At 49.3% G+C, this 15,395-nt stretch overlaps 1 protein-coding gene across 8 annotated transcripts in view; it reads left to right on the top strand.

The window, feature by feature from the left end:
- Spata13 (spermatogenesis associated 13) overlaps positions 1 to 15,395 on the top strand; it is a 269,620-nt gene that overhangs the window by 233,776 nt on the left and 20,449 nt on the right. For 7 of the 8 annotated variants that reach the window (XM_050152208.1, XM_050152207.1, XM_050152211.1 and 4 more), the window contains one exon: positions 15,080 to 15,216. In XM_050152208.1, coding sequence (XP_050008165.1) covers positions 15,080 to 15,216 — 137 coding nt within the window. Of the gene's footprint in view, positions 1 to 2,247; positions 2,621 to 15,079; positions 15,217 to 15,395 lie in introns of those variants that run through there. The other variant, XM_050152213.1, reaches the window with a different exon arrangement.

Here is a 15,395-nt window from a genome sequence, read left to right as displayed (position 1 = left end):
CGAAGGCCAGAGCCCAATCTTCCTTGAACTCTCTTCACTTCAGTTTTGAGACTGGCTCTCAGCTGGGCGGTGGTGGCGCACGCCTTTAATCCCAGCACTGGGAGGCAGAGGCAGGCGGATCTCCGTGAGTTTGAGACCAGCCTACGAGAGCTAGTTCCAGGACAGGCTCCAAAACCACAGAGAAACCCTCTCGAAAAAAAAAAAAAAAAAAAAAAGAGAGAGAGAGAGAGAGAGAGAGACTGGCTCTCTCACTGGCTGGTCTGAAACTTGTTCCCAAACCCCAGGCTTCACTTGCTAAGCACATTCTCCCTCACTGATCCAGTCATAAATCATCTTTTAAAAGGAGGATTTGAAACTGACTCTGTTTATGTCCGTTTCACCTTATTTTAGGTTGGTTTTGTTTTGTTTTAATATGTATGGGTATTCTGCTTGCACATAAGTGTGTTGAGCACATGTGTCCTTGGTACCCATGGAGGCTAAAAGAGGAGATCTGATGACCAGGACCTGGAGTTACAGATGGTTGTGAGCCACCATGTGGGTGCTGCGAATTACACCTGGTTAACCTGGTTACCAAGCGAGGCAGTCAGTTCTCTTGGCCACTGAGCCACATCTCCAACCCCTTATCTGATTTTTAATAAAACAAAATTTATTTTCAGTTTTTCTGGAGGCCAGGAATTTCAGTGTCCAGCTGCCAGCGCTCGGTGATTAACTTTCCGGAAGCTCAAGTGGTTAAGGGTGTCATGTGACCAGAGCACTGGCCTGTGGGCTGTGGGATTTTGATTTGTTGTTGTTTGTTTGCTTGTTTTTGAGGCGGGGCTTCGTACCAGTTCAGTCTGGCCTCTAAGTTGCTAATGGCTAAGGATGACCTTGGACTCCCATTTCTCAGTCCCTTCTTCCCAAGTGCTGGGTATACCGGTGTGTTACAGCTTTTTGAAACTGTAATTGCCCTGTGAAGCTCTCCTTAGCAGATTTAGGGTAAGGAAATAACAGGTAAATGGAAATAGCCATAAATAATGAAACGTGCGGCAGGGGTTACTAACTGGGCAGCCTCGCATTCTCAAGTACTATGATTTTTAATATTTTCTTTATCTTTAGAGACAGTGTTTTGATCTATAGCACAGGCTGGCCTAGAATCACATTAGTCTTGCCTCAGCCTACCAAGTGTAGATATGAGCCACCACATCCTCCCTCCTTCCCTCCCTTCCTCCCTCTCTCTCCCTTTCTGTCTCTCTCTCTCTCTCTCTCTCTCTCTCTCTCTCTCTCTCTCTTTCTCTCTCTCTCTCTCTCTCTGTGTAGTGTTGCTAGTGATTAAACCCATAGCCTTACATTTGTAATTCCCACTGGGTACTGAGCTGCACTCTACACTTTGGTACTGTTGGATTGATTTGTTTTGAGGCAAAATCTCACTACCACACACAACAGGCTAGCTCTGCATTACTGTTCTCCAGGGTGCGGGGGTTTTTAGGCGCGAACCTCCTGACCTACTTTGAGGCTGTGATTCCCCAGGGAACTGGATGATACTGGGTCCCCCAATTATCTACAAGCTGCAGGCTCAGGACAGCTAACCCTTAGAGTTCCCAGGTCCTGCACTCTGCTGCAGGTGAGCGAGCAGTAGCCAGGTGGAAACTTGCTCTGGTCTAGTGCGGAAAGAACAGCAGTGAGCTGCGCTCCCTTGGGTTTTCAACACACGCTCACGGCTGCATTTTGCCAGTTGCCTTTTTCATTTTTTTAATCCATATGTTGAGGGTGGTCATGTGACCACTCTTTCGCACACGTCAACTCATTGTTTCTAAAGTTTAAAAAGGTAGGGACTTCCTATCCGGAAGAAATGTAGGAAGCACACTGTTGCTGCTGACAGCTGTGTCAGAATGTCAAAGACCAACCTGCTGATTTCCCATTATTTGGAAAATACAGAAAAGCATGGCGGAAAGTTATTAAAAATAACTCACACTGTTATTTAATGGCCCCTCCTTTAGAATAAAGCCCATATTTCACAATGTAGCAGACACAGTATTACTTTTGTAGAGTAAGGCATTCACATACTATGTGTCTTATCTTTTTGTCTGTTTGCAATTTTTACCCATAAATCTTTTAAACAAAAGCCCCTTTTTCAGTGATTCCATAAATTACAGTTAGTATTATGTGGCATCATAACTCAAATTTTTGGCATTCCATGCTGTGAAATCCTAACTCCCGTTTGCTCAGCGACCTCTGTGCTTGCCTCCCTGAAGCAAACAGTTTTGGGAAAGTGCTCTGCTGGGCTAAAACAGCTCTGGAGGGTAGACTTGAAAGCCGCACCTTTCGATTGCTGAGACAGCCACTGGCTCGCTCGCTCCGCTCCGTTTAGAGTTTCCTCCCAAAAGTCAGCGCGTGGTGATGTCGCTGGAGCGACTAAGCCTGAGTCACTGGCAGCAGGCTGTTAGTTTCTGGGCAGCGCTGGCCAGGAGAGCACACAGCGCTCCAGAGTTCCTGCAGCTGCCAGCCTGACCGGCCACCCTCCACCATGAGCTGAGGATCGCTTCCTGCGTCACACCCTCAACCTGCCGCGTTTGTTTAAACAGAAGGATGGTAGCCAGAGGAGAAATAGCAAGATTTTGGAGTCTGGAAAGCCTCCACATGGGTATGTGTGCGGTTCTCCTGGGGGCAGTATTGTTGACTCCACTCTCTGAGCTGCAGCTCACAGTCTCCCTCCCCTTCCCCACTCCTCTTTTATCCGTGAGAGTGTACCTGGAAGGAAGGAAAGGGAAAATCTCATTGCTCCCGGGAAAGAAATTAATCCTGGGTGTGATAGAGTAAGAATAAAGTCAAGTGTGGACTGCCTTTTACGAGGGGTAGGATCCGGTGTTTGTTGTGGGGTTTTTGCTGGGTTTTGTTTATGTTGCAGGAACTTTCTTTCTTTTAAACGGGGATACCTGGGTGCCTGTGTGTAGAGACGCAGAATGCTCCCTGCTGAGCTAGGGGGAGGGGTAAGGCCTGAAGCCCAGAGTTGGCTTTAGACTGTTTGGGAAGCAGTCTGCCCTAGTGCAGTTTGTACGTGATGCTCGCTCCTGTAAGCCTTACTTGCTAATATTTCTTTTATCAGCAACTCGGCTAGAGTATTTAAATGTGAAAGCAATGTTATTCTAGGAAGTTATAAATTGTAAAGTGTGCATTCCTAAGGGCATAAGAGGGGAGGGGCGCATCACAGGAAGACTTCTTCGAGACTGCAGTGGGATGCACTAAAAACAGAGCTTGTCTTTGGTCTTGCCTTAAATAGACGCCAGATACATACGTGTGCTGAGATGAAGGGGAGCTGCGCTTGACAGCTTGAAGGCAGGCCCGGGCAGCAGCGAGGCTGTCTGTAGCTGGTGCTTTCTTCACCAGCCGCGATAGGACAGGGATGTGGTTACAGCATCTGTCTCTGGCAGATTATCCCACAAGAGGAGTGTGAGCGACAGGCGCAATCATACTGTCATCAGACACGGTACAGCAGGGGAGAGTCAGGATAGAGGGGTTGGGAGACGAAGAGGGGTGAGGAGCCTCCCGTCCTGCAGCCCACTCCACCTTTTGTTGCCTGTCAGGAAGAGTGCCCTTCCCCTGTTGCACAGTACTCCAGAATCTCCCGTGGAGGCTTGTCCTTGGGGGAACGAATGGATGGGTACCCAGCCTCTGTGACCAGCCTAGCTATAGAAGGTCGGCCACCAACTCCTCTGCTGTGCCACTGTGGATGGGTCTTGGCGTGCTGTGCCTGAGCACAAGGGAAATCCCGGCAAGCAGTGTGCTTCCTCGGAATAACAGTTGAGTCCCCATGGTGGATTGCTGCGTAGGGCACTCCAAGAGGGCAGGAGAGGGGAGTGAACCCCAGGGTCAGCTGGAGGATGCTCCTGTCATTTGGTGTGACCCCCATTTCTTATTTCCGATTTTTGTTTTGTTTTTGTCTTTAAAGGTGGGGTCCCTTAGTTAAGGTGGAATCTCTTAGTCTACTCAGCCTGTTCCTGAACTCAGGGTCTTCCTGCCTACCTATCCTGAGGGCTGCTATTATATGCGTGATATACCACCACAGCTGGGTGATCTTGAGCCGCAGCCTCCTCCTAGATAGATGAGTGGTGCTGATGATAATTCAGGACGTTCGTTAGGTGGTGGATACCATGCTGGAGACAACCTGGCTTCCCTGATAGAGTCCTCCAATCAGCAAGGTGGCAGTTGGACCTGATCTGTGGTGGGGAATATCCAGGAGGGATAGCCCCTCAGGTGTCAGCCAGCAAGGATGGATGCAGACAGCCACCATCAAAACCAGGGACCCACAGAGGTGGGACAGTTGGTTGAGGGGATAGCACACACTCCAGGGCATGTCGTAGGTAAGGCTGAGACATGTTACAGGGCACAGAAAGGCCAGGCTCCTCTTGGCTACTGGCCCAGAGACAGGTACCCTGGGTGCCGGCTCCCCAGGCCTCATCCCATCCCACCCCGTCTATTCACTTTACGGATGAGCACGGTGAGCCACTGTGGATGGCAGGGCTCCAGGCAAGCTGGCTGTGGTGGGGGTGGGAGTTGGGGGGAGATGTTCATTGGTAGCTTACTTGTGGAAATTGAAGACTTACCAAGCCATCTGCAGAGAAATGAATCCACTCTAAAACTTTGGAATGGCTGTGCCCACTTGTGATGGGACTCCCTCCTCTCAACTGTGGGCGCCCCGAAACATGTAACATGCTGGTGAGAGCAGGATGGGGGAACCGTTTCTGAAAGATCCTTAGTCAGTATGGAAGGTTATCAGCGAGGATGACTGTGTCTGCTGCTGGGGTCTGTTTGCTCCAGCGATGCCAAGATAACAGTTTTTGGAGAATGGATTTCAAGGCAGCAGGACATAATAGCAATAGTTTAAACTTGAGTGTGGAAGGTATCTCGTGCTTTATTTGGTTCAGCCTGCAGCAGTGGCTCACAAATGAGTTCCTGTCGTTAAGGTCTGCGAGACATAGCCGTGGACATAACTAACTGAAACAGAAGGACGGTAATAATGGGGTACAGGATGATACGAAAGACAGCTGTGTGCACGTGGGGGGTATTTGGAAAGAAGAGAGCCAGATGTGGTTCTAGCACAGGTAAGAGGTGGCTATTGTAGGGGATCAAAGCGGAGATGAAAGACAACTAGAGAATCGCTAAGAAGAGACAGTTGGGCTTTAAAGAATGATTCAGAGCTCTGGGCTTTTTGGGGAGGGAAGCTTGCTCCTGGGTGGGAAGGAGCAAAACAGTCTCTCCCATCGGAGCAGGAACACTGGAACATTCCACAGCAGCAGCCCTGTGGTATGGGGTGGTGGGGTCGGGTCCCAGACACACATTGTAGAGCAGGTCCACAGGTGTGCTGTGGTGTGAGGGTAACCTGAACGCACCCACTGCCTCTCCGTTCTGTTAGGCATCAAAGCCATTTGAAGGGCTTCGGGAAACACAGTTCTCAGCTCCCACCTCAGTTCTGGCTCAAATGGCCAGAGAATAAGGTGGGATCTTCATCTTTCAAAGCATTCTCCAGTGTGGCAGGGAGCCCTGAGGAAGAGCGGACCAGGTACCCCTGCCTGCAGCTCTGTGGGCATTGCTGGTTCCCTCTGTGGGTCTGGAGGTGGCCTGGGAGTGACTGTCTGGGAGGAGGGGCTGGGCCCACCGTTTCAGCTGTAACCACAGCTGCCTGCCTGTGAGGCCATTTCCGCTTTTGAGGGGGGAAGCTGGGATAGCTTATCTCAGCCTGGAGGAAGCGAGTGAGCAGCAGGAGGGGTTCTGAAATGTGTGTTTTTAACAGACTCTTCTAAGTGCGGGAATTTCCCCAAACAAAGCTCTGGGGAAATCCCCGCCAGGAGCTGGCTGCTTGGGAAAGGGCATGGGCATTAACAAGTTTGTGGGTGACAGGCTGTCCCTTCCAGCTGTGCCACCTCCAGACTCTGAAGGGCTGGGTACTTCTCACCTCCACCCACCTCAGCTGGTGCCATCAGGGGTGTTTTTCTCAGCTACAGAAGAGAAAGCAAAGGCTCCAGGCCTCACAGGGACCCAAACTATGCTCGTGGGACCGGGCAGTCCAGTGCTCTTAAACCCTGTGCAGCTTTGTGCAACAGTAAGCCAGCAAGAAAGAGACTTGCTTGCCCCCAGAGGAAAGTCATGTCAGGCACTGTGGATGGGTTTGTTCTCCCGAGTAAGGCCAGGAAGGGGGCACAAATCATGGCTCCAGTGCTGATGCTGTGTAATGTCATTTCTTGTCCAAACTCCCCTTTAGAATCAGCTGCCCCATCAGAAGTGGTAAAGTCGGATTTAGCAGGATGGCCTGCTGATTTGACGAGGAGCATAGGTGCCGTTCTTTGTTGGCTTTGAAGAAACCGATACCCATTAGGTTCATGACAGCCCTGTTACCAGTGGCCTTGTGAACCTAGACGTTGGCCCATTCTCTGTAGGTAGGTAGCACACAGCCTTCCCAGGTCGCATCTGCCTGGAGGTTTGTCAGATGTCCATTAGAGAGTTGTTCCCTCATCTGAGAAGGTAACAGACTTGGAGGTTAGACCATGTCTTCTGAAACCAACTTCTCGAGGCACTGTGTAAGGCAATTGGATATACAAATGGTACCCCAGGGAAACAACCTTCCTGAAAGTTTTTCAACAACCTTCCTGTCATGGTGGTTCAACTAGAATGTTGTGAGCCACTATATTGTGTTTCTGGAACAGGTGGGCTCCTGAAAAATGTTCTTCTAGAATTGTCTCTGGCACAGAGACCTGTCAAAAGATAAGGGTAGAGACTTTTGCAGTTAGCATGCTCAAGGCCCTGAGTTCAGTCCCCAGTAGTGCAAAAAACTGAGAAAAGAAGATAGAGGGCTTCCTGAATTAGGCTGAAGCTTTAGTTAGGAAGTACTTAGAAACAGAACTTGTCTGCCCTGGCCGTGGATGAGACCTGAGAGTCTGGGTATCTTAAAGTGACTTTGGTTTGGGCAGCCCTGACTCCATGTTTGCAGGATTGTTTTGCTGAGAGAGGGAAGATTAGTTTTCTCAGGGGGTGAGCTCTGAAATGGTTATATAATTCCAAGCTTCAGCCCTGAAGTCGAATCAGTGCATAGGAGCAAACTAAACAGATTCACAAGGTTGTGGTTATATTGTGGTTTATTGTGTGTGTGTGTGTGTGTGTGTGTGTGTATGTAAGAGAGAGAGAGACAGAGACAGAGATGATAATTAAAGAATAAGGCCATGAATTTGAGAGGGAGTTGGGGGACATAGGAATGGACTACAGAGAGTGAGGAGTGATGTAGCTATGATTGTTTTTGTTTTTAATAATTTATTTATTTTTAGTTTACTTTCATTGATGTTTTGCCTGCATGTATCTGTGTAAGAGTATCAGATCTTGAAGTTACAGACAGTCGTTTTGTCGAATTGAGCCCAGCTCCTCTGGAAGTGCTCTTAACTATTGAGCCAGCTCCCTTATGTTATAACAACAACAACAATAGTAATAATAATAATAGAATGTCCCATGGAGAAAAAGTATCTTTTCCATACTTAATTTTTCAGCAAAAGAAATTATCTAGTTAGCTGTGTCCGTGTGAGTTGGCAGCGGGGATGTAAACTGATGTAGCCACCTTAGAAAACAACATGGAAGCTCACAAAAATCTTGCAGCAGAATGAGCTACCCCAGCACTATTCTGATTGAGTTCAGAACCCAAAGAACTGAAAACAGGGCTTCAAAGTGATGATGCGTGCACTCATGCAGACGGCAGCATTGTTCATTGTGGCCAGGAGGGGCAGACACCCAGTGTGTCCATCCACATGGAAGCAGACAAGCAAACCAGAAAGGGAGGCACGTATGGCCTTAGGACAGAAGGGACTTCTGACTCGGGCAGCATGGACAGACCATGCGTGTGCTATGCTGAGGGAAGCAGTTGCCACAGCAAGGCTCGTACGACATGGTTCTGAACACAAACTTATCTGAAGTAGAGTCACAGACACAGGAAATAGAAAGGTGGTTGCCGAGGAGTGAGCAGGGGAGAGAGGGAGGAAAGGAAGTTAACGTTTGTATAGGGCTTCAGTTTTGCAAGATGAAAGAGTTCCAGAGGTCCATACATAGCTGTCAGCACAACACTGCTCAACTGTGCTTTAAAGGGGTTAAGCAGGAGTTTTTTTAAAAATTACACCCTTAGCCGTTGGTGGTGGTATATGCGTATAATCTCAGCATCGAGAGAAAGAGATAGATAGGAGGCAGCAACTGGCCTACAACATAGTGAGACTTGTCTCTAAACACCCAGCCCAAACAAGCGATTCTCTTCTGATTTCTCTTGGTCTTGCTGGAGTACATTTTGAAAATTTATGTTAGTTATTTATTACAAAAAAAAATGACTGTGAGTTAACAAGTCACCTTTACTAACTCCCGTCGATGGCAGAGGAATTTGAAGCCTCTCAGGGCTTGTAGGGAGCGACTGCAGAGGTGCAAGGCCCCGCTGGGGAAGAGGTTGCCCACAGAGGTGGGCATGGGCTTTGGCAAACATCAGCTCACGCCAGGCTTTTCAGGTCCGCTTTTCCCATTAGCAGCGTTCAGCTCTGCTGAAAATGATTCACTGCAAATGTCTGGCACCAACCACACCACTGGAGCAGAATGAAGTCGGCTTCATCCATCCCAGGAGGCCTTGGATGTTGCAGAAAAACCAAACCCTGTGGAGCTTCCTGTGAAAGCCTCAGACCAGGATTTTGAGTTTGCCGTGGAAGCAGCATAGAGCACGGGTAGGGAATGGGATGGGAGGCACGAGAGACTACTGTAGACGAAGACCAACTGCAGGGCTTTCCAGCCATCGTCTGAGGCGAGTGCTGGGCTGTGATCCTAAGGAGACCTGGTGTACATCCTAGCCTGGCCTGGCACAGTGTGGCTCAGTTATGTAACTTCTTGGAACCTTGCTTCTCCACTAGCCGTTAGGAAAGCACGAAGTGTCTTCTGTACCAGGCGTTTTCATGGGGTGCAGGACATGCAGAAATAAAGCATCTACGCCTCACCCACGGGACTGGGAACTTAAGAGCCCTAGGGGTTAGGAGCGACAAAAATCACAGCAATCATTAAGGTTGTGGAAGGCGAAGAAGGAAGGTTTGTTGTTGAACACTGGGAGCCAGGGATAGGGTTCAGCAGTCCCTGCTACCCCCAGAGCAGTGTAGAAGCGTTGAAGTGTTGGTGCCAGTCCATGTTCATCGTCACACAGATTCTTCTATCTGGTTACCAGTTACGGCCATCACAGAGGTGTTCAGTGCTGCCCTGGAATGGGAGGGAGAAGATACGGGCCATTGAGGTCCCACCACACAGCGCCCAGTAAAAGAATGTTCTGCACTCTGCAGAGTTTCCTTTTAATCATTTTGTTTATTGTTTATGCATGTGCATATGGAGGTCAGGGGACAACTCGTGAGAGTCAGTTCTCTGTATCCACCATATGAGTCCTAGGGAGAGAACTCAGGTCCTCGGGCCTGGCTGTGGGTGTCTTTACCACTGAGCCATCTTGCCCGCCCCCAGTTTCTTTCTTTTTTTTTTTTTTTTTTTTTTTTTTCTTCTTCGAGACAGGGTTTCTCTGTGGCTTTGGAGCCTGTCCTGGAACTAGCTCTTGTAGACAGGCTGGTCTCGAACTTGCAGAGATCCGCCTGCCTCTGCCTCCCGAGTGCTGGGATTAAAGGCGTGCGCCACCATCGCCCGGCTCCCAGTTTCATTTTTTTTTAGAATGCTTTTAGTTACTTATACTGATTGATTAATTGAGACAGGGTCTCCATACTTAGCTCAGATTGGCCCCTCAACTTGTGGCAATCATCTTGCCTCTGCCTGAAGATATGGTTTTCAAATGGGATGATCAAGAAGAAGGAGTCTTAAGAGAAGTGTCATGTGGGGCGGGTGACATCAGGATGCCATCAGAACCGGGGTGACAGGGTGTGGGTGTGTGGCGAACTTCGGGGCTTTGACTCTCCCCTGTTGCTCATGTGCAGAGACACAGTTTGGATGAGGAGTGATGTTATTGCTGCCTGGAAACAGGAAGTGGGCGGGGTCAGGCAGGGAGGCCAGCAAGGGGTAGCTGAGCCAGCTTGTTAGGATGACCCAGGCTAGTGTCGGGAGACAGGTGGGAGATGGCTGGGTTCTTATCCCCTTTGGAGGGGAAGACAGAGTCCAGGTTGTCTGTGAAAGGCAGGAGAGGAAGGATGGTCTTGGAATATATAAAACATGAAAACCTGCTCCCCTTGGAAGGGGCTGAGTGTCTTTGCCCATAGTTCTCTCTTTTTTTTTTTTTTTTTTTTTTGGTTTTTCGAGACAGGGTTTCGCCGTAGCTTTTTGGTTCGTGTCCTGGAACTAGCTCTTCTAGGCCAGGCTGGCCTCGAACTCACAGAGCTCCGCCTGCCTCTGCTTCCCGAGTGCTGGGATTAAAGGCGTGCGCCACCATCGCCCGGCTGCCCGTGGTTTTTTAGCAGAAAAGTGAAGCCAGCCCAGCAGTAATCATGTAATTGACATGTAATCATCCCTGCCCTGCAGCTTACACCTGTTTACCCATGTGGGATGGATGTAGAGAGGTTGGCGTGGTCCTCTCTGCCAGGATTGGCTGTCTCGCCATCCTGGCAGCCATCTTTCCCTACACATTACACGTCTTCTGCCTCTAGCCACGCCCAGTCAGCTGGTGGGGAGCCAGAGTCAGTGTACCTGGGCTCATGGAACCCACCTTGCTTCTGTAGTACTCAGCAAGAGCTTACTGTGGTGCTGAGTCTGTCCCACAAGCCACTTCATTCTCGTAAGCATTTATGGCCACAGTTCAGAGGCCATTTGGCCTTTTGTCCTTGTCACTTTGTGTCCCTGCCTCCTGTGAAGTCTGGCCCTCTTTCCAGTGAGTCCCTTTTATTAGACTCCTGTGAATTATGGGTTGTAGATGGTAGATACTGGCTTAAAAAAGAAAAAAAAAGGCTGATTTTCCCAGCAACAGGCAGATCGGGTGGCAGGGTTCTCACTGGGCCAACACCGTTCAGTGGTTCTCTGAGGGAGAAAGTGTCGTTTTCAGGACTTTCCTCTGACTGAGCTTTCTTTTCTTCTTCTTCTTCTTCTTCTTCTTCTTCTTCTTCTTCTTCTTCTTCTTCTTCTTCTTCTTCTTCTTCTTCTTCTTTTTGTTTTGTTTTTTATAAATCTGGCTCAGCCACCGCTGAAATGTGATAAGGAGAAATGGGGCTGGTGGTGTTGGGCAGTGCCAGGTCGCTGCTGGCTGGCAGCCAAAGGTTCCTGGGCCCCAGCCAGACCAAGGGTTTGTCTATGCTCAGCTCCCCCACGATCGTTACAACCTTTTAGCTGTGAACCTGGGTGAGCCCCACCAGGTCTTACTACAGGCCGCTGTCTTCCCTGCAGACCCCCACTCCTCCCTTACCCCCCACCTCTCCACCCCTGCCTCGGGTTCATAAAGGCTTTTATCTCTACTGCTGCCTGTGGTGCCTGAGACGCTGACTTACAGATGCAGAAAACCTGTTCTCGTTTCCTGAAGGCTTCCTTCCTCAGCATCCCACACACTCACACCCCAGGGTTGTGCAATAGATCACGTACTAGTGCAACTGTCCACTCCGCACCTGCAAGGCCTGTGACCACAGAAGGGGGCTGGAAGGTAAGACTGAAAAGGAACAGACACTGTCCTGTGGCCTCAAGTGTGTTTCTCAGACAGCTGAGGTCTGACTTCCTCAAGATCTCATTCCCTGCCTCCTTTCCCCTCCCCCCATCCCTGAAGGGAGGGGAAGCTTGCAGACACTGAGGCCTTGCAGACACATGTACACCCAGTGGCTACCCCTGCCCTTTGCCTGAGGAGTCAGAAAGACATCAGATTCAGGACAGCGTAGGAACTCCTAAGAGTGTTTCTGAGCTTCTTGGCTTTGCCTTCAAGTTCAGGAACACCTTGACTCACTTCCCGAGGTACTTCCAAGGCAGCTCACTACTTTGTAGCCAGAACTCGTCTGATTGCCATCAGGGATGGGAGCTGAGGCTCGGAGGAAGGGACTGGACGCTGCAGGCAGCCAGCAGCCACTGGGCGCCCGAGGCCCAGCTCAGCGGCACCACATCAGCTCGTCCAGAATTCGTGGACTCACCAGCATCCGGGGCCTCAACAGCACTGCTGTATATAGCTGGGTGCAGGCTCTGAACTGGCTCTGAAAGTGGGGTCACTAAAGCAACACTGTGGGTTTGCAGGTGTCAGGGGACCCCAGCCTCAGGAAACAAGGCAAGAAAGCACAGATCTGTGAGAGGGTCCAGCCAGGTCAGATGCTGCTGGAAGAAACCGAGTTGAGTTGGGGCTCATGGGATGGGGCGAGCCAGGGTGGGGGGGCTGCCGCAGAGGGGCCTCCTTCACGCCACACTGCTTCTTCCTACGATGTCACTTTTACCAGTCCTTCCAGACCCTTGTTGAGCTCGTCTTCAGTTGCTCTCCACCTGAGCAGGATGTCCATCACTCACGGACACTGGCCCTGCTCCCCTTTGCCCGGGGTGTTACCTTGCTGCCCTTCACTGCAGCAGCCTCCTCTGTCCTCAGCCCTCCTACCTTTTCTGTTTCAGCAGAGTCATCCAGTCCTTCCTATCGCACAGTCTGCCAAAATCGTCTTTCTGAAACTTGCAGTGTAAAGGGACCCTGGACTACAAACTTTTTGTCCCCTGACTGAAAGCATTGAAAGGAGACAATTGGTATCACGTTCCCATGACCCAGCTCTTGGCCAAGGTGGGAGAATATGAGTTCCAGACCAGTCTGGGCTATGTGTAGTGAGACCAGTCATACAACCACACATTGCAAGCGCATTCATGGGTTTCTGTGGCTCTGGGAGTCTCCTGCCTTCTCCCATTCTCCCCTTTCCTTACCCAGAGGACCCCTGGCCACAGAAGACACATTTGTGGATACATGTGATGTCGGATTCCCTCTGTATGCCGTGAATATGTTTTATTACCATGGGTTAATAAAGAAGCTGCTTCAGCCTATGGCAGAGCAGAATATAGCCAGGCTGGAAGAGACATAGACAGAAAGTAGGCAGAGTCAGGGAGATGCCATGTAGCTGCCGAAGGAGACAGATCCTTACCAGTAAGCCACAACCACGTGCTGATACATAGATTAATAGAAATGGGTTAATTTAAGATGTAAGAGTTAGCTAGGAATATGCCTGGATCATTGGCCAAGCAGTGTTGTAATTGCTATAGTTTCTGTGTGATTGTTTTGGGTCTGGGCAGCCGGGATATGAATGTGCAGCCTCCCTAGTACATAAGTGAAACCTCAGACCAAATCTGGCATATGCTGTGTTTTCTTCTTTGTGCTCTGGGCACAAGGTTCAGATGAACAATAGTAATAAAGAAATTCAACAGTAATGACAAACATAGACCGTCGGAATCAAGGGTACTTACCTAGCATGCATTGAGCATTGGGTCTCTCTGTGGTACCTTAAGTAGAAGCCAGTAGGCAGACATTGGGGTTATTTCTGGAAATCTCCATTTAGTTTTTTTGCAACCATGTTTATAAGAAATGGATATCCTTGGAAGTGAAGACCAAAATGGAACCCCCATATTTTTTATCAATTATTTTTAAAAAGTTTTCTTATATTATAATACAATTAACATAATTTCCTCTTCCCTCCAAACACTCCCATAGACCCCTCTTTGCCCTCTTTCAAATTTAAGACTTTTTCATGATTACATGCATATGTGTATATGCATATACACATATATTCCTAAATGCATACATACAGCCTGTCCAGTCTGTATAGTATTACTTGTGTGTATGTTTGTAGGGCTGATCATTTGGTACTGGATAACCAAAAAAGTGCTCTTCCCTAGGGAGGACTGTCTCCCACTCCCGGCATTCCTTAGCTGTCTTTAGTTCTTCGTATATGGCTGAAGCCTCATGGGTTCCCCCATCCATCCGTGGTCATATCTACGTTTTTGTCCTTTTCTACTCATTTTGGGTGGTCGTGTTGGTGGGACTTTATGTGTATCTTTGGTTATTAGCAAGCTTCGTGGTCCTCTGGCTCTTACAGTCTTCCTGCCCCTATTCCACGATGGTGTCCACTGGGACCGGGCTTCACAACTGTGTTTCTATTGGTTGTGGTTTTCTTTATTGGTCTCTGTCCGTTGCCAAGAGACGTTCCTTGCTGAGGAGTGAAGACTGCACCTTTCTGTGGGTGTAAGGCGAATATTTAGTGTGGACTTAGGAATTATGTTGTCTGAGTGAAGTGGAGGTGTGGGTTCTCCTCCAGCACCCACGACGTCCCTCGCTCTGGGTACTCCCTCCATATCTGAAGCTCCCTTTCTGTTGTCCTGGTGAAGGTGCCCACAGTTTCCATTTCTGATACTGAGCCCCATTCCTTGTGGGTCGGTGACAAGATCAGCCCATGCTGACTCCATGGACACCTCTGGCCTTGGGTTTCTGTTCCCTTCTGGGCTGCAGAAGAGTATGTTTTCAAGAGTGATGAAATTCTCACGCTCTTTATGCTTCATGACTATCAACAGTGATGAAATTCTCACGCTCTTTACTTCAGGAACATCAACACATTGCTTGAGAACATTATTATGTTCCTGTTCCTTTTTGTTTTATACGAGGTCTCACTCAGTAACTTAGGTTGGCCTCTAAGCCATGGTGATCCTCCTGCCTCAGCCCAGGTTCAGGAATCCCAGCTATGAACCCTCGTAGTTGACTGTTACCTGTATTCTTTATATCCACTCTGGAGTGGATTTCCCACTACATCACATGTAATTCCCTCTCCCTCGACTCCCAGTAACTGTTGGCAGTATCGCCAAAGGTGCTGGGGCACTGAACTCTAGCTGCCCTTGGCACTGGCTGCCACCTCAGGGTTAGGGTTTCAGAGGGAATTTCCTAACACTTCCCTACTCTGGGTGAGAGAAAATGGCCATTTTCCATGAGGAGTGTTCCTAGTGGCCAGCTGTTTGACCCTATAAATGGATTGCTGTTAGTTGTATCTTGCCCTATCACCCTGGCTCATCGGGATCTCGCTGAGTCCCCAGATTTGCTGCTGTCCTTCTACCTATGCCTCTTGAGTGCTGAGATCCCAGATGTGAGCCCCCATGCCCGCATCTTTGAAAACATGTCTTTTCTCTGGCTTCTCCCCGGCAGTCTCTTCAGATGGAGGTGCAGAGTCTTCGGCCTTAGTGGATGACAATGGCAGCGAGGAGGACTTCAGCTATGAAGAGCTCTGCCAGGCCAACCCTCGGTACCTGCAGCCAGGCGGGGAGCAGCTGGCCATCAACGAGGTACTGGGATTCCACACATACCAGATACTTGATTCTCAAGGCTATGGCCCTCTGATTAGTTCTTAGTGTGTCCTGAAGCCTGCGGCTCTGGCTAGCTGATCTTCGACACTGAGTTTTTGTCATTGTCCAGGGACGCGTCTATAACTGAGCTTTGTTCGTTACTGACAGTCCTCCCTATA

Source organism: Alexandromys fortis, unplaced genomic scaffold, assembly GCF_014885135.2.
Source record: "Alexandromys fortis isolate MF-2015 unplaced genomic scaffold, M_Fortis_MF-2015_v1.1 scaffold_75, whole genome shotgun sequence".
Classification (NCBI taxonomy): domain Eukaryota; kingdom Metazoa; phylum Chordata; class Mammalia; order Rodentia; family Cricetidae; genus Alexandromys; species Alexandromys fortis.
The sequence above is the reverse complement of the archived record's forward strand: the minus strand, read 5'-3'. Positions and strand labels throughout refer to the sequence as shown.